We start from the raw sequence: 20,557 nt of genomic DNA, 5'->3' as shown, positions 1-20,557 counted from the left end.
CTTAGTGAATGTAATTAATAAAGTTGAATCTCGAACTAAAATGTAAGTGGAATGCCTAGAAGTTATCATTAATAGCATGTTTATTAATGATAGAAGCTATCATCGAAAATAAAAGGGGCTTATAAATGTTTGGGAAGGACAAGAAAGGGGCAAAAAGGTATTTAGTGGCTAGGATTGATAGAAACAACTATTGATAGCATGTTACCAATAATAGAAGTTAATACTAATAGCATGTTATCGATGATAGAAGCTACCCAATAACACGTTATCGATGATAGAAGCTACCCGATAGCACGTTATTGGTGATAGAAGCTACCACTGATAGCACGTTATCGGTGATAGAGAACTATCATTGATAGCATGATATTAGTGAGTCATTGATAGCATCTTATCAGTGATGCTATCAGTGAAAGAAGCTATAACTGATAACCACAATATGAGTGATGTTAGTGATATCGGTGATAGAACTTAGATGATATCTATATATCGAGTTTCTTTCAAAGGTGATAACCAGTTATGGAAGTCTATCATTGATAGCCTTAAGTGTTAATATTTCAAGTTTGATTCTAATTGATGAAATTCTATCAATGATGGCGACTGATAGCTGCTATCAATGATAGCCATGATAAAAGATTATTAATTATAGTTACTATGGTAATCAAAGTTGTTAGTCTTCTTTCAAAGTCGATCACTATTTATAAATCTATCATTGATAGCCACTGATAACCTTAAGTATTGATATTTCAAGGTTGATTCCAATTGATGAAAATAAATTAATGATAGCTACTGATAATCGATAGCAAATTAAAAGCTAATATTTCAAAATTGTATTAATTTGTCTCAAATTGAAAGCTATCGCTGATAGCAATTATCATCGATAGCAATTGTTATAACCTATCAGCGATAGCAACTGATAGTAGATATCAGTGATAGCTTTTAATTTGAGAAAACTGGGAAGAAGCGAGCAAAATGATGACTAGGCATGAGTTTTTTAGTCTTTTACCATTTTTTGATCTATATATGCAATTATTTTATCTTAGTAATATATATTTTATTATTTTGGGCTTGAATTTTATTTATGCAACTAGCCCTTCTAAATATGGCTAGACCTAGAAATACTATTCAACTTCATGTCTAATATATCAGTTAATTTTTAAAATTTTTAAAGTTCGAGGATTTTGTTGACACAAATTAAAAGTTGCATAGTTCAAATTTCGGTTCAAAATTTTGATTTTTTCTCATTTTTTCAAAATTTTGAAATAGTAGTCTATCATAGTTATCATAGGTAGACAGTGAAATTTTACTATATTTATAAATGTTTTAGTTCATTTTCCTAAATAGTTTTTTAGTTAATGCATGTGGTAGTTTTTTCCCCTTGAAAATGAATAATAATACACAAATAATCAACCTGGTGGTGTTGTTGGGGACTATTATTACTCTCTGAGTTCAATAACACGATGGGTTGGAAAATTCGTGATAAAGACAATAAATTAAACACTGTTTAGAGTAAAATCAGATAGAGCACAACCACAAATCACATTGGTGTTACATATATATCATTGTCCACCATTCACACCTTTAATCTTCTCCCCTCGAACAAAAATATATACTAAGTTAGATTAACCCTCCATCCAAATTTACATGGTTTGATAGTGAGCTGGTTTACTTGCTTCCAGCACGCAACTTAAGCAATTTTTGTCTAACCTTGGATTCATCTACAAGGTTCATAATTTGATAGAGAGCTCTACTTGTCTAGCAGCAACTCAATAATTTTTTATCTTATATCTATGAAGATTCTTTCTAATAAAATCGTTTTCTCTCTGTATGTAGACATAATTAAGACACTATTATTGAACCACGACATTCTATATCGCATTACGTTTTTTGTTTTTTTATTTGTCGATTGCATAACAAAACCATTGGAAAAAGTACTAACATTGAATGAGTAAACAAGAAATTAAAATATTAGTTATATATGTGAAATTAATTAAGCTTGAGTCATATCATAATGCTCCACACAACATCCAAGATATCCATATCGCTATATCTACAATTTAGTTCACTTTGTATGAAACACATTAATCAATTATTCAATATATTGTTTCCATTTAAATGGAGATTGGTCGCAACCAAATGCATCAGCCCAATAATGCTGAAATAAAAGCACGTAGCTATAATATGGCGACATTAATCCAAGCAGAGCTCCGAAGACTACCTTTTGTTACTGAAGAATGCTGCATCCATCGTGTTTCGAAACGACTTCTCAATATTCATCGTACAGCGTATGAGCCTCAACTCATTTCCATCGGCCCTTTTCACCATGGTCGAAAAGATTTGAAGCCGATGGAACAATTTAAACTACAATTTCTCCGTAGATTTATTGCCCGTATAAACAGACAACGACTTTCGTACAAGGATGTTGTTGAAACCGCTTTGATGTGCTGGGAGACAAGAGCTCGTAATTGCTATGAAGATTTTGCCAACAACATGAATAGCCACGACTTTGTCAGAATGATGCTTGTGGATGGTTGTTTCATAGTCGAGTTTTTGGTATCTGTTTATGGTATATGCCCTCAAACTCAATCTACATCAACATCAAGAGTCGATCCTTTAGTATTCAAAGCCATGAACATAAATTTATATCATGACTTGATCATGCTTGAAAATCAACTTCCTTTCTTTGTTCTTCAGGATCTTTTTGACTTAATTATTCGAGGAACAGATAATAGCTTCACCTTAGTAGACATTTTACATAAATTTTTTGGAGATAACTTTATGAAACATAATTGTGAGACTCCTCAAAATAAGCCCCCTAAAGAAAACATAAGACATTTAGTGTATTTCTTATGCTTTTACTATTCCCCAACCAATGGAGACATTATTGAGTGCAATAATAATAAATCTTTGTTGCTTCCTCCATCTATAACTGAGCTTCATGAGGCTGGAGTGATCTTGGAGAAAGGATCAACAGACAACATTTTGAACGTAACCTTTAAAGATGGGGTTCTTAAGATCCCACCTTTTGAAATTCATGGTCTCTTCGAAATCTATATGAGGAATTTGATGGCGTTTGAGAATTTTCAAGGTGTAAATGGGAATCAAAGCTATGCAATCCATTATGTTTTGTTTCTAGGGGCCTTGATAAGTAGAGAGAAAGATTCAAGTTTACTTATGAAGAAGGGAATCATAACTAATCTTATTGGAGGAAGTGATGAAGAAGTTTCGAATATGTTTAATAATATAGGAAAAGGTGTGACATTTCAAGGACATTTTTACTATGAAGATGTAAGCAAAGATTTACATAAGCATTGCAAGACACGAAGGAACCGGTGGATGGCTTCATTGAGACGTGATTATTGTAATACGCCATGGGCTACTATTTCTCTCCTTGCTGCCATCTTTGTTACTTTCTTCATTTTCTTGCAAACCATATTTTCTGGAATCCGCTTTGGAATGAATCCACATATGTATCACATTTAATTTGATTCTTACCCCTCCTATTTCTAGGCTTCTCATTTACTCTCTACCTTCTACTTTCTTCACTGTCCATTGAAATGCTTCTAATGTCAATAAAATATAAAGGTAAACAAGATATGATCATAATCCAGATATTCATACTTCAGGACAACATACAAAATTCTCGAGATGATCTGAAATCTTACATTACTGAAAATACTATGACATCTCCAAATACCAAGACATCTTAAATTATCGTAAAACAAATATGTTAATATATCTAGCTTTCTATTTTTGTAAAACAAACCATTTGACAAGTTCAATGAAATCTTAGAGAACATTGTTATAATTGATGAAAGAGACCGTCACGAATACTTTTTTTTTAGATAACTGATGCAATGGAATACTATTAAATTAAATAAGCAACTAAAAATTAGAAATATCCTTATGTTATGATGATCAATTCAACTCATTCTTTCCATTTTATTTTCTTTTTTTTAGTTCTATATATATTTTAATGCTTGCTTAAACTTTCTTTTCTTAGTTAACTATATGTTTAAGAAATACATTTAAAACTTTTAATTAAATTGGAAACCCATTGACTGTAATCTACAAAAGATATTTTAGTTTTTTCTATAGTTTCTAAAGTATAGAATAGAAAATAAACAAGAAACAAGGCAGTACAAATATGAATTTAAAAAACAAGAATATTCGGAATTGTTTATATATGTTTATGTTTCTCATTTTCACGTGTTTTTAGAATATTAGTGTGAAAATGTAAGTACAAATAAGTTCTACATTGGTTAAGGAAGAGAATATTCATGGGTATATTAGGGAATTGTTTTAAATTATAGTAAATTGCCCATTTCCATGTTAGTACAGAATCTAACTTTACCAAAAAAAAATCGAATTAGTTGATTTGAATCTTGAATTTTGATCCAATCTTTATTTTCAAATATAAATTTATCTAAATATTTTTTTATTCATATATTTTTGTGTATCTTAGATTTTATTTTCAATTTATCTAATTATTTTTCGTTTTTCCATTTTTATTCATATATTTTTGTGTATTTTAGATTTTATTTTTAAATATGAAATAATCTAAATTTATCTAATTATTTTTCATTTTTAACGTATGTTTGCCTCCTCTAATTAATATTTTATATCATATCTTAGTTTGAACTCTCTAAACGCTCATCTTTATTAAAATTTCAATTTTTTTTCAAATTGATTGAAGAAGAATTTATTTGAACAATGAAATTCGATTGAAGAAGAATTTATTTGATTTCAATCTTTATTTTGATGAACAATGAAATTCGATTGAAGAAGAATTTATTTGATAATCGAGGTTCCCAACTTTATAAATGTCGTCGTTGGTGCTAAAATGTCATGAACTACTCTTAGGTTTGAAATTTCATTCAAAATACCCATAACCCACCATATTGTTTTAATTTTGTGATGTCGCTCATGTGTTCTACTATTGTATCTTATTAAGTTTATTAATATTCTTAATGCTTTAGATTTCTGGAATTTTTTTTAAGAAAAAAAACCTCGTTAAGAAGAATTATATTCTAATTATTTTTTCTCCTAACCAGCAATCTTATTTTGCAATCGAGGATTTCTTCGCTTTTAAGGTTCGAATGAGGTTTTTGTGTTTGAATCATAAAGACACGGTAATGAATTTTTTCTTATGATTTCTATGTTTAGATATTTTTCATGTTGTTAGGGTTGTCCTTTATTTTAGGATATTTAAATCAAATTTTAGTTTGTTAGAAGGTTGGATCATATCTTACTTTTTTTTAATAAAATTATTTTAAATACCAACAAAATCTTGTTACGATTTTAAAAAATATGTGTTTTTGGAATAAATTAAAGGAAGTTTTCAAATATGAAAAATAAACCAAAATATTTACAAAATCTTCCATCAGTGGTATTGATACAATGTCTATCATTATAGTTCTAAAATCTTTCTATATCTTGTAAATATTTTCAATAATTTTACTATTTGAAATAATTTTTCTAAATTAAATGTAGATACTATTTGGGATATTTATGTAATCTAATAATTAGTAGTTAATTAAATCAAAATTTGTTGGGATAGTTTTCATAACCTAAAAACGTCTTGCTATTTTTTAAAATAAAACTTTAAAAAACACTATTTCTCTTGTTATCCCGAATAATTATCTTCATTGATAGGGATTATTACAGATTCAACCCATTTTGAAAACTTATTTTCATAAATGTCTAAATAATTTTATATTTTCATATGAGGGATTCATTTCATTTCGTACCAAAATAACCCTGGTGATGTGTGGTCAGAGAGAATATTAGAAAGAGAAAATACATTTGTTATATACTTTTCCATATTTACGAAGTACCCTAGAGAGAAAATGCATTTATTATATACTATTAATTAACTGAGATTTCTTCTCATTTTCAATTAGAGAGAAAAATACATTTAATGTGATTTTATTTTTCATTTAATGCATTTAACCTATAAAACAACTAATTTTACGGGCAAATTCATGGTTATTTTAAAATATACCTCAGAACATAGTATTAGATGTTTGCAAATATTCTAACTCATATATGAAATATAGTGATAAATATATTTGATATGTACTCAAATACAACTGGTTTCACGACATGTTGGTTTTTTAGGTGAATTCATGTTATTTTGAAATATACATTTGAACATGTTTGCAAATGTTCTAACCAATATATGAAATATACTGATAAATATATTTGAAATATGCTCAAATAGATGGATGTACCATTCGAAAGTTTCAATATAACAATATCCGTATGACAGTACAATGCATAAATTACGAGTATATATTGTTTAATGTAATTTCTTTATCAGTTATACTACAATATATAAATCATAGATTGAATCAATGTTCAACATAAATCATAGTATATATAAAAAATTCAAAATAGTCAGAATATGTTGGGATTGGTGTCCTAATTCTCCCAGAGTCTCGTAGTTTGTAAACTGTACACATTGTTATGAATAAAATAAGAGTTATTTTATTTGGCATTTACTCTTATGAATAAATAAAGTTCCATGGTTATTGTATGTAAACTTAAGCATGTATATGAGATATACAAGTGGATCATGCCTTAAGTAATAACCTAAAAAGGTAGTAATATAAGGATTAAGGAGGGATACCCGATCCTTGTGACACTACGGATGCGACTCACTTTATAGAGGTTTGCAAGTGTTTTGAACTACTACAGTTGGTAGATCCCGACCATTCATGTAGAGACATGCGAGCGGGGGTGTCCTATACAAAGAGTTTGTATAAGACCGGACCACGAGATGACTAGTCTCTTTATATAACGTCATTAATACTTGAGACTTACATCTCACCTAAACGACCATATGTGACATGAACCGAATCTTTAGTGTTTTGGGAACTCCTGCCTTTGAGGACGGTCCTTTGATTAGTATGGGTAAGAGTGGCCAGATTTCCAACTCAACATGCCTACCTTTTTGGGGATTTGTCTGATTTGGGAGCTGGGAACTCAGTTACACAAGATGGAATTCACTCCTTTCCCGAAGCAGAGGTAAGTAGATAGATTGCTCCTTAAGGGCTAATTCTGGGTCTTGAACATAGTGGCCACAACTTCTCTTTGGAAGAGAACTCAGTCATAGTGGGACTATGGCTTATGTTCATTAGAGGAATCAGTAGTACTTAAGGAGTTAGATGTAACTACAGGGGCATAACGGTTATTGGCCCAACTGTACTTACGAGCGATCTGTGAAGAGTTATTGCACTGTTGATTGGTTGATATGGACACAAAATATAGTTGTAGTAAGGAGAGTGCAACTGTCGATCTTTAGTGGAGTTCCTGGCAGTTAACTGATGGTGGATCCCGTAACTAAATAGTTTAGTCGGTTATTCACGTATCGTTGGAGTTTCAAGCTACAAATTCATAAGGTCCTCTTGTAGCTCAATAGATTTAAGTTGAGAATTAGTTCTTGGTATTGATTTGAAATGTCCAAATTGACAGTGTGATGTATGAGATATATCAAGTAGAGGATTAATGTAAATGAGATTTACATTGGTTTATATGTTTCATGAGATGAAATATTAAAACTATAGGTTATAAATATAATATAGTAAGTTGGTTATCATATATATTTATAATAATATTAATTATTAGATAATTATATCTTTTTCTTTAATAACCAATTGAGTGAGAGGTTATTGGTGGCTTTATGGTAAACGTGAGATAAAATAAAAAATGTTTTCCTAATTTTAATAGATTTTGCAAGAGTTGCCATTCTCGAAACGAAACTCATGGATCACTGTCAAATGAGAATTGTTTTCACTAAACAATAGCTGAAAGAGAGAAGTGAGAATTATTTTCACTAAACGATAGCTGAAATAGAAATTAAATGATCATGGAGTGATACTATACAATAGTTCACTAAGCTGGTCGTAGCTAAACGATCGCAGGCCTTTTGTTATACAATAGCTTACCTTCTTCTAAACGATTGAGCATTCGTCTATACGATAGACTCTTCTCATCTCCCACTTCCTCAATCATCTACATGATTGTTATTCCTCCGGTCTCTTCCTCTAACCAAGTCCACACAGAGCCCACACCTTGGATTCTCAAACCGAGAATAGCAAGGTAGCCATTGTGGTGGTGTCTTACTCAACTCGACTGAGTTCGAGGTTTTGGAGGCCGTTCGTTGGGTTCGTGATCTTGAAGATCGTTGAATTCGTGTTTGCTGATTGATCATGCTGTGTTACGGTCATTGTGTTCGAGTGTTCGTGGATAGTTTTCTGGGAGACTGAATGAGCGTTCATGATCGAGGAAGTTTGAAGCATGAATCTTCAAAGGTATGTATAATCTTTCCCTTGATCTTATTGTAAAACATGCTGTAATTTCGTATCATGCATGACCTGTAAGTTTTCGTTTCTTGTACTGTAATTGTTTATGTTCAATTTCGAATGGAATTTGGAACGATCATTCCGCTGCTCATGAAAATCCTCGTGTTTGATTTCCTTCAGAATAAACAAAAATATCTACCACATAGTATGTATCATAAATTTCATTTATATCACAGTATATATCATAAATTCAAAGTAGTCGAAAATGAACAAAAATATCTACCACGGTATATAAATCACATATAGACTCAAAAACATACACACAAGCGTATATATATATATATATATATAAAATCTAAATAAAAAAAAAATCGTTCTCATTAAAAAAATTTCAGGTTAGCATACACAACAACACTCCCCATCTCGATCTCTTCTTCTTCGTGAGCCCCTTGTTGCCATCGACTGGGTATGGTCTACTGTCGTTGGATTGTCCATTGCACCAGTGATTGCACATGTCGTTCAAACTAGGATTTGTGTTGTGGTTAGCCAGTTGGCAATAGATCTTAGTGTCAGATAGTTCATTTTGTAGCAAATCTGAGCGGAGAAGGATCTGGTGGTTAAAGAGAAGATCAAACTTGGATTTTGCACCAGATCTGGGCGAAGGAGGATCTGGCGGTGACGATCCACAAGTTAATGAAAGCAATGAAGCCACTAGTGAAGGAAGTTTAACGATCCACGAGGCAATGAAGTTGCACGTGTTGGTGTTAGTGACACATATAGTGGAGGAGGCCATCGAGAGAGAGATGGAAAATGCGTGTGAAATAGAGAAAGGGATGGAGAATGCATGTGAGGGAAAATGGGAAAATTGAAAAGGAAGGGGAGAAGATGGAAGGTTTATGGGGAATTGGAAATTTGAAAAAACATTTTAGTCTCTTAGTTTAAAATATTTTCACTTAATTATAGGTTGGGACTAAGAGGTAATTGGACCTTATAATTAATCAATACGCTTGCACATTTGTGAAAATAATAGAAAAGATTGACATTATTGAAATATAGGCTCTTTATTAGGATTTATGTTTTGTTATCCCTTATTGATGTAAGGCTTTTGGATGGTACCATACCAAAAGCAAAGGGTGGATGGGCTAAAATATCAACCCACTGTTTATTTGGTTTAAAATGTTTATTGTTAATTTTTTAAAAAAACACGATTTTTTGTTTTATATTTTTTTATTTCCTTTGAAATTTTAATATAATCAAGATCACTAATTTTCGCTGAGATTGAAATTTTAAAATTAATGTTAAGTAATTCACTTTGGAAAATCTTGTAAAATATGACTATTCTAGGGGAAAAAAACCTTTTTATGACAGAAAAATATCAGTTTTATTTCTCATTGTTCACACGAGGTTTCCGGTGAAACGTCTTTCGTGGAGTTGAATTTGAGTTGTTGAAGTTGATTTGATATTATGTGGTTCGATCTCTAATACTTGATCCTCTGATTCTCTCTCAGTTGGGTGAATGTGTTTGACTTGAAGAAGAAAAGCTCTTTGAATATAGAAAAATGTTACCCTCCAAATGATCCAGATTTAGGCTTGATTTGTCAAATTCAACCTATTTTTGGGCTTAGTTGGACTTTGATCCAAATAATAATATGAAATTGGGTCAAATTAATCTTATACATCATTGAAATTTGTCTTCCACTTCAATTCAGGACAAATGTCAACTCCTAATTGAGCCCAAATTTAATGATTTGGAATTTCGTCATTAATTTAGTAAATGATGTGCCAACTTGTGATTGGTCCAAAATTTCTAATTCAGCCCATTTCGAGATTTATGCATATATATGAGTGGATAAATATCGAAAAATATAAAGTTGTAATTAAAATCCAAATATATTTGTTCTTGAATTTGACCTCAATTGATGTGTCAGTCAAACTATGAATTTAATACATAAGTTTAACTTAAATTTGGGATAAAATTTGGAATGTGCCCAAATTTTAATTTGAGATTTTATCTCTATAATTTGGGCTTGAGAATAAAGGTCTAGGGATTTGATGATTTAGATTTGGGATAAAATTTGAAATATGCTCAAATTTTAATTTGAGATTTTATCGTTAATAATTTGGCTTGAGGATAAAAATATAGGGATTTGCTGATTTAGATTTGGGATAAAATTTGGAATATGCACAAATTTTAATTTGAGATTTTATTTACTATTTAATCTTAATATTGAACAATTTAATTTTGAATAAAATTTGGAATATGGAAAATTTTAAGTTGTGATTTTATCCACAATTTAAATTTGATTTTGAATAAAATTTGGAATATGTCCAAATCTTAGTTAAACATAAATTTAAGGACAAAATCTAAAAAAATCAAATTAGATAGGGAATTTGTTTAATTTAATTTTTTATTTTAATTTGAAATTAGGATAGAATCAAATTAGGAAATCTAATATTTTGAATCAAATCTTTATTTGATTTGGATTTCCTAGTTTGTTATGAAACCGAAGAACCTCTATATATATAGGACCCTAAAGCCCACTATTATCCTTATCCCATCCTCTTCTTCTAATCTTTCATTTCTCTCATTTTTCTCTTCTTCTTTCAACGTTTTCTTCCTTTTAAAAAAAAAAAATTAGCAAAGTTTTTTTTTTTCCTTTCTTTTTCTTTTTTATTTGCTTTTTTTTTCTCAACACTTTTTTTTTCACATGTTTTTTTTCTATTTCTTCTTCTTTTTTTCAAAAGATTTTTTTTTTTTTTTTTTTTTTTCTCTTTACTAACTCGCCCCTTACTATTTTTTTGTAGGAGTTACAGCGCAACCAAAGAAGTACAACAAAATATTTTTTTAATCTCACCGATCCGTCTTTGGTGTACATAAGGACGACCTTGGCATGGTCTATCTATTGTATCCTTGTTTGTGCCCATGTTCGTGCTTCCTGATCGTCATGAGGGGGGCTCGCAAAGGCTTACAACCCCTTCATTTGATCACGGTCTACCTTGTAGCGCCATTCGTGCATCTTGATCGTCATGGAAGGGGCCTCGCCACGGCTTACAACTCTCCCATTCGATCACCCTAGAGAGGATCCCAAAAAGGTTTGCCTTGTAGCACTATTCGTACATCCTAAACGTCATAGGCGGGACCCGGCAAAGGCTTACAACTCTCCCATTCGATCACCCTAGGGAGGATCTCGGAAAGGTCTGTCTTATAGTGTCGTTTGTGCATCCTGATCGTCATGGGATGGGCCCCACAAAGGCTTACAACTGTCCCATTCGATCACCCTAGGGTGGATCCCGAAAAGGTCTACCTGTTTGTACATCCTGATCGTTGTGGGAGGGGCCTCGCAAAGGTTTATAACTCTCCCATTCGATCACCCTAAGGAGAATCCTGGAAAGATCTACCTTGTCTCGCCTGCTCTTGCATCATGATCGTCATGGGAGGGGCCCTACAAAGGCTTATAACTCTCCCATTTGATCACCCTAGGGAGGATCTCAGAAAGGTCTGCCTTGTAGAATCGTTTGTACATCCTGATCGTCATGGAAGGGGCCCCGCAAAGGCTTACAACTCTCCCATTCAATCACCCTAGGGAGGATCCCGGAAAGATCTACCTTGTCTCGCCTGCTCTTGCATCCTAATCGTCATGGGAGGGGCCCCGCAAAGGCTTACAACTCTCCCATTCAATCACCCTAGGGAGGATCTCGGAAAGGTCTGCTTTGTATTACCGTTCCTACATCCTGATCGTCATGGGAAGGGACCCACAAAGGCTTACAACTTTCCCATTCGATCACCCTAAGGAGGATCCCAGAAAGATCTGCCTTATTATGTTACTCCTTGACCAAAATTTGAAGATAAGGGAAATATGCTGTTGAGTATTGAAGATGAGGCGAATATGCCACCAAACTTTGAAGATGGGAAGAATATGCCATCAAGGTTTTGAGCAGAGTCAAGTTGGTCGAAGTCGATCTCTCATATAAGGTGGAGCCGGACGGACCCGAGTTGTCCTTGCATATGAGGTGGAGCTGGATGGACCAAAGTTGTCCTCGCATATGAGGTAGAGCTAGGCAAACCAAACTTGATCTCACATATGAGGTGGAATCACACCCACATTTTTGGAGAGGAAGCGAAGCTACACCAACATTTTAGAGAAGGGGTGAAGTTATACCAACATTTTGGAGAGGAAACGAAACCATACCACGACTTTGGAGATGAAGTGAAGCCACACATTAGTCTGGAGATGAAGTGAAACCGCGCCATCAGTTTGGAGATGAAACGAAGCCATGCCATGACTTTAGAGATGAAGCAAAGTCACGCCAACATTTAGGAGAGGAAACGAAACCGCACCACGACTTTGGAGATGAAGCGAAGTCGCGTCATCAGTTTGGAGATGAAGCGAAGTCGCGTCATCAGTTTGAAGATGAAGCGAAGCCACGCCACAACTTTGGAGATGAAGCGAACTACGCCAGACTTTATAGATAAAGCGAAACTGCACAACATTTTGTAGATGAAGAGAAGCGGCACCATCAATTTGGAGATGAAGTGAAGCCACGCCACGACTTTGAAGATGAAGTGAAGTCGCATCATTAGTTTGGAGATGAAGCAAACCACGCCAGACTTTGGAGATGAAGCGAAGCTACGTCATGATTTTGTAGACCGAGTCATTGAAGATAGAGCCGAGCCATGCACATCGACATGAATTTGAAGATGAAGCGAAGCTATGCACATCGACCTTGAGCTTGAAGATGGAGCGAAGCCATGCATACGGACCCTTAACTTGAAGACGGAGTACACCGACCTTGAACTTGAAGATGGAAGTGGGGCCATGCACGCCAATCTTGAACTTGAAGATGGAACAACATCGATGGAGCCTTTAAACTTGAAAATGGAGAAGCATCAACGAGACCTTCACGTTTGAGTTTGACAAAGCATCGGCAAATCCTCTGCATTTGAGTTCGACGAAGCATCAGCGAATCCTTTGCACTTTAGCTTGAAGAATCAGTGAATTCTTTGCATTTGAGCTTAAAGCATCGACGAATCCTCCGTACTTGAGTTTGACGAAGCATCGATGAATCTTCACATTGAGCTCGACTTCACGACTTTGAGCATGAAGATTGCATTGAAAAGCCTCCAAACTTGAGCATGAAGATGAAACATCGATGAAAACTCTAAACTTGAAGATGAAGAAGCATCGATGAAGCCTCTGAACTTGAAGATTAAAGAGCATCGGCGAAGCCTCTGAACTTGAATATGGATGAGCATCTAAGTTTGATTTTAAAGAGGAAGCGAAGAACATTCCAAATATGTGTATTTTATTTACTGTGCTAGCTCCTTACGAGGGATGAACATCTTCAATCCATTGTGTTGCCCCCAATACGGATGAACATCTTCAATCTGAAGTATCATTCTTTAATGGGAATGATCAACATTAATCTTGTAATATCATAATTAGGTGGTTGTGGTACCTTTTCTGATGGACTAAACTTAAATTTCTTTAAGTTTCCTTCGTACCTTTAAAGAAAAGGATCAAATCATGACATAGTTCAAGTTTTATTTTTAACTAGACTGAACTTGAAGTTTCTTTCAAGCTGCCCACATACCATTCATAATGATAGAAATCAAGTCATAATGTAGTTCAAAAAGAGTGTTTTTTTTTTTTTATGCGCTACTAAACTTAAATTTCTTTAAGTTGCCTATGTACCCTTTATAATGACAGGGATCAAGTCGTAACGTAGTTCGTACAAAGGTTTTTTTTTATTTTTATTTTTTTACATTTGTTAAACGTAAAACTTCTTGAGAAACTTGCCGTTGATTGGGCTAATTCTTAGCCCATCTTGATAAACTATCTTGTATGCTTCGTTTGTGTAGACTTCTTTGACGACGTAGGGTCCATCCCATTTAGGTATAAACTTATTCCCCGTATGTCTTGTCTTGGTCTCCTTATGGTGAGCACTAGATCACCGGCTTGAAAGGACCAAGGCTTTACATGCTTATCGAAGGCTTTAGACATTTGCACCTGGTAACATTCCAATGCTTGTTGAGCTTCTAATCGTTTTTCATCCAGTGCTTCTAACTCTTGGATTTGCAGTTTGGCGTTGTCCTCTATAGTCGACCTTTCTTGCACTGCCATTCTTAGCGATGGAATTTCTCTTTCCAAAGGAAGGACAACTTCTACGCCATAAACGAGAGAGTATAGGGTGACTCATGTAGGGGTACGGTGAGTGGTGCGATAAGCCCACAACGCTTCACTGATCTTCTCCTACAAATCTTTCTTCGACTTGGGAACAATTTTCTTCAGCAGGTTGCACAATGTCTCGTTAAATGCCTCTGCCAACCCATTTGCGGTGGCGTTATGCATGGATGACTTGTACTGCTTGAATTTGAATTTTTCACACAACCTATCCAAACTGTTGGAGAATTGTCTCCCGTTATTCGTCACCCGTTATACGTCACGATCCGATGGTAAATACCATACCGATAAATGATATGAGTGCGGATAAAATCCACCACGTTTTCTTTCTTAGCTTCCCTTAGAGCAACAGCCTCAGTCCATCTTGAAAAGTAGTCAATGGCTACGAGGATATAAGAGTTCCCTACTGACGACTTAGGTGTTATAAGGCCGACTAGATCAAGCCCCCATGCTTCGAAAGGCCACGAGTCTATGGTCGTATGCAGAGGCTCGAGCGGTTGATGAATGAAATTCGTGTGATATTGATAGGCTTCGTACTTCTTTGCATAATCCATCGAGTCCGGGATCATCCCTGGCCAATAGTAACCCATTCTTTTCAACTGAAATTGTAGCTTTGGTCCAGCTTGATGCACGCCGCATACGCCTGAGTGTGCTTCCTCCAAAGTGTTTGCTGACTCTTTTTTATTGAGGCATCGAAGGAAAAGTCCTTCAAAGGATCGACGGTATAGGGCCCGTTTGTAGTAAATGAAATGCGCGACCCTCCTTCAAACCTCGATTTTATGGTGGGCGTCATCCGGGAGCCTTCCATGCTCAAGGTAATCTATGATGGGCTGCCACTAGTCTTCCTCATCGGTTAGGTAGACTAATATCGCATTCGTTTTCCCACATGCAGTCTCAATCGGAGGTACAACCCATCTCCGCCAGAGTCATGTATTAAGGGGCACATTATCCAAGACCGTTAAGGCAGTGGCTAGGTTTGCCAAGGCATCTAATTTCTTGTTCTCTATCCTTGGGACATGCTCCAATGTCATGCTTCCAAACTTTTCCATCACCTAGCGAGCGTAAGTGAAGTAGGGTTTCAAGTCGTCATGCCTCACCTCGTCCTGGCATAAGAGTTGATTGATTATCAACTTTGAATCAGCGAAGATCTCTATACAAGCTACTTCAATCTCTAAGGCCATTTGGAGACCAATTATCAAGGCTTGGTATTCAACAACATTGTTTGAGCATAACTCGACAAGTGCAAAGCTATAAGGCAGCATGTGCTTTTCTAGCGAAATGAGGATGATAACTGCCCCCACACCACTTCTCTGTGTCGCACCGTCAAAGAATATGACCCACAGTCCTAAGGTTTCTGTGAAGAGAACTTCATCATCGAGCAAGTCTTCACTTAACGCCCAATTCGATGGAACTGGGTGATCTGCCAAGAAGTCGGCCAATGCCTGCCCTTTAACTGCCCTTTGTAGTACATAAACAATGTCGTACTGTTGAAGCATGATTGCCCACTTGGCTAAACGTCCCGAGTCGATCGGCCTGGACAGGACGTACTTGATAGGATCGGCTTTTGCACTTAAGTGGACTGTGAAGGCTTGCATGTAGTGCCTCAACTTATCTATGGTGAAAAAGGGTGCAAGGCACGTCTTCTCAATAGGGGAATAATTGATCTCGGCGTCATTTAGGATCCTACTTATGTAATAGAGAGCTCGTTCTTTTCCCTTTTCCCCTTCTTGTGGCAACAGTGTCCCTAGTAATCTCTCTTGCACTGTGATGTATAGTATCAACTACTTGCCCGCTACTGGGGCTCCTAAGACAGGAGGGCTGACCAGGTACCTCTTTATGCTATCGAAAGCATTCTGGCAGGCCTCATACCATTCAAACTCCTCTCCCTTTCTCATCAGTCTTTGAAAGGGTTGACACTGCCCTGCCAAGTTAGAAATAAACCTCTGGATATAGGCCAAACGTCCTTGCAAACTTCTTAACTCATGTAGATTCCTTGGTCTTGGCATCTTTTGGATGGCATCGATCTTGGATTGGTCTATCTCTATCCCTCGATGTCTTACAACGAAGCCCAAAAACTTTCCTGAAGTTACATCGAACGCGCAGTTGAGGGAGTTCATCTTTAACTAGTACTTTCGCAGGCGATCGAACATGGCTCTTAGATCTTTCAAATGGTCCTGTCGTCGCCTAGTCTTGACCAAAAGGTCATGCACATAGCACTCCATGTGTTTGTGCAACATATCGTCAAACACCTTCACCATGGCACGTTGATAAGTAGCACCAGCATTCTTCAATCCGAAGGGCATTACCTTGTAGCAATATATCCTTTTTAGGGTTCGAAATGTCGTCATTTCCTCATCTGCGAGGGCCATTCGTATCTGGTTATACCCGGAAGATCTTTCCATGAAGGATAAGGCTTCATGTCCCATTGTCACATCGACAATGATCTCTGTGATGGGCAATGGAAAATCGTCTTTCGGGCATGCGCTGTCTAGGTCGTAAAAGTCTACGCAAACAGAAAGCCATCCATTCTTTTTTCTAACCAGGATAATGTTGGCTATCCATGTTGGATATTTAACTCACGAATGAACTCGGCTTCAATCAACTTATTAACCTCAACCTCAATCTAGAGGATAATTTATGGTCGAAAGCGTCGCTGGGCCTGCTTAACGTGTCGACACCCCTATTTGATTGCGAGATGGTGGACTGCTACTTTTGGATCTAGTCCTGGCATCTCTTTGTATGACCAGGCGAAAACAACCATGTATTCGATGAGAAAATTCATGTATTCGTCCTCTTCCCCTTTCGAGAGGGACGCACTGATGAATGTCAGACGCGGTTTTTCTACTATGCCCAGATTCACCAATTTTAGCTCGTCCACCATAGATTGACCACTGCGGAACGTCCTCCACTTCCTCTTCGATCATACCTTCTTCGGATTCTTCTGTGATGGTAATGTGGTGGCATGAAGTTTCGACTTTTTCCTGATTTAAATTTACATTATGAGGATTGGTGAAAACGACGTCGTGCCTATTTACTTTGAGTGAGCCCTCACTTGTGTTTAGAGTAACGAAGGTCTTTCTCTTCATGCATGAGGGGACGATACTACAGATTTCTCTATCACTTCTTGCCTCTCCTGATGGCTTCTGGTTCGATAACCCTACAACGTTTTTAAGGTTGATTCATCGCCAAATGGACGCTCAGAGTATCGGCACCCTCTTTCTTATAGTCATTTTGGGGGCGTCAGCGTAGGCTTTTCCCTTCCCCTTTGTCTTATTAGGGACATTTTGGTCGAGGGAATCTTCAACCCTCTCGTGCTTCAGGTGATCAAAAGTGGGAGTGCGGGATTGTCCTTCGCTCTTCTTTGGAATTGCACCTAGTCTCTCTAAGGCTGACGGTCGCACTGCCACTGGCAATTGACAGATGATTGATAACTTATAGAAATACAAGTTATTTATGCCATCTTATCTAGATATTGCAGCCAAAAGTTAGTAAATATGCGCCGATTGTATGAAGATTAGCTTAGAATTACAATAATTATAAATGATCGCAATTACACCCACTAACACCATAAAGATGGAAGACAAGCCGAGTTTTACTCTATTTTACTGTAAACCAAGTCACCGCTTGCATTCAAGGCTCTCTGAGAACTGATCAACGCATCTTGTCACCATTGCGCTCGTTTTAATTCAACAATGAAGAGACGATCACCGCAATGACGGCGCAATGAACAGTCAATCCAAAGCTAACTTTCAACCACATGCGGTTAATAAAAAACACAACCGCATTGCAAATTTCACCGATTCAAAAGATCAACTGGGGAAATTGCCAAAAGTGGAGTTTTGAGACACGTTGTACAACTAACGGATTTTGTGCCATGAAATTGACGGGTTTGATTGCATAAAGAAGGGAATAATATCCCTCCATATTTGGAATTACCATTAACCATCGGTGGGGACCACAATGCTGGAGTCAAAAGACCTGCACCTATAATACCCCATAGATTTTCAGAGAAAAATTTATGCTACTGGAATACGAGGGCTTAAGTTGCTTGCTAAAGTGTTGAGATAAAAAAAGGCTGGAGCTTTAGAGTGCTTTAAGGTGAAGAAATCCAGGAAAAGAAGGCGAGGATAAGGGCCGAGAGGTAAATCTCGAATTCTAACCTGCTGAATACCCGATCTGGAAGCTCTGTGCTGCATAGATCTTTGCTTATCGGTGGAACAAGCCTGAGAGGAAAGCTCTTCCTTATTCATCAAATCCTTTCTATCCGACAAGCAGGATCTCCATCGAATCAGTGGCAATGACATTGGCACTTGTTTGTATCTTATTCTATCTTCTATTCATCTGTTGTAATTTCACTTCTCTTTATCTTTTCATTCACACACCATGTATTCAACAGCAATAGACATATTAAATGTTTCGATTGCTTTCATATTACCATTCTCTATCTATTTCCGTTCCTCCAATCTGAATCTTTTCCCATTGATGGTCTTTTCCAATCTCCTGATAGTTAAATATGAATCAAACAAGTACTTAATCTATTGTTAAGGTATAAAAGCGTTTAGCTAAGGCATGCTAGGACAAATCTTTCACCTGTTGAAAGCAGAACGTGAAAGATTGCCAATTCTGAACTATCGAGAGAGGGTTTAGAAGAATGCTGTTAACTAAAGCGGAGCAGTACTTCTAGACATTAGAAGCAACCTTGCGTTCATTACATTATTTCTCTGTTTTCACTACAGACAACTGTGGGGAAGCGTGGCCAATCACTGAAAGCTGTACACCAAGAGAAAAACGGAATAGTATCTTCTAGCTTTCAACGCAATTTACGAACTTGCGTCTTTTTATTATTTATCTTTCTCTTTTTATTCATTGTTCGATAAGGCTTGTCGCCGCATTCCCACGTCTTTACATAACTTTCACAGCTAGCCTTGACCGCCAGCATTCTTGTTAACATGAAACCTGTTCTTGTATTCATCTAGCTTAGGTTATTGTATTTTATTTTATTATCGCATCTTTTACTACTTTACTTTATTTTATCACCAATTTATTATACCTACAACACATTTTAAGATTGAAACCTTGGTCGCATTATATTTCATAAAACATATTCACAATAACTAAAAACAGTCCCTGAGTTTCGACCTCAGATCCACCGAGAAACTACACGGGTGAATTACAACTTTGGTTCCATCGGTAAGGAAACTTGTTGGCCAATGCATTGCATACTACGTGAACATCTCCATAATTAACGGCATATCTAGCAGTTAGTATGCATCATTTCGAGCATAGAACATCATCATCAATCATACCTATCAGCGAAAGTCCAACAAGTTATTGGCGCCTGTTGCTGGGACTGGTTAATGTTTGTTTGAATTGTGTTTCTTTGGGTTATCATGGGCAGAATCTCATTGTACTAGCTGTTCAACGTGGGAGAGTAGGCCTTGACAGTTTATTGGAGTCTTGGAGCTGAACCGGAATTCGAAGCTTAACCAAGATCTACTCGTCCATTGACTCCTCTCTCTCTCGCTCACGATAAGTCTTCGCAACGTCGAACCAATTAGGAGAAACTCGTAAGACAACCAGCATGGCGGACACAAGGATAATGTGGTAGGTTGCAAACCAGGGGTGTTCGACCAGCTCAAATCCTGTCTTCCTGGTGGCTAATCGCAACATCCCAATGGCATAATTATGGTGGGCACCCAAATTTGTATTGATTTTTCGCCTGGATATACAAGGCCAATTTTATTGGAAGAGAATGTGCGTTTCGAGGATTAAGCCGTCAATACTGCAGATGATTCAAAACACCGGGCAATTTGGAGGTTCTGCAGGTGAAGACCACATGCCCATCTTAATCAGCTTTGTCGAGATGTACGGTACATTATTCAACTACCGTGAAATAGTGACCCTCACGAGAGATATAGAAGAACTATGATTATATTTCATATTCTTTCCCTTACCACCTTGAGGGATGAGTGCAATAAGAGGGCAGTATAACTCACTGGAGCTAGATTGAAAATCACTTAACATGGAAGAAGTCAAACTTGCGATGTAACAGCAGTGCATTCAAATGAAGAA

General features: G+C 36.2%; 1 protein-coding gene across 1 annotated transcript; it reads left to right on the top strand.

Annotated features, from left to right (window-relative positions):
• Nucleotides 1-2,112: 2,112 nt before the first annotated feature.
• LOC120090889 (UPF0481 protein At3g47200-like) lies at nt 2,113-3,480 on the top strand. Its single transcript, XM_039048585.1, has one exon. It carries the CDS (start codon nt 2,113-2,115, stop codon nt 3,478-3,480), a length of 1,368 nt encoding a protein of 455 aa, XP_038904513.1.
• Nucleotides 3,481-20,557: the final 17,077 nt, after the last annotated feature.

Source organism: Benincasa hispida, chromosome 11 (assembly GCF_009727055.1).
Source record: "Benincasa hispida cultivar B227 chromosome 11, ASM972705v1, whole genome shotgun sequence".
In the NCBI taxonomy this organism is placed as follows: Eukaryota; Viridiplantae; Streptophyta; class Magnoliopsida; order Cucurbitales; family Cucurbitaceae; genus Benincasa; species Benincasa hispida.
Note: the sequence above shows the minus strand (reverse complement) of the source record. Positions and strands in the feature narration are given on the sequence as shown.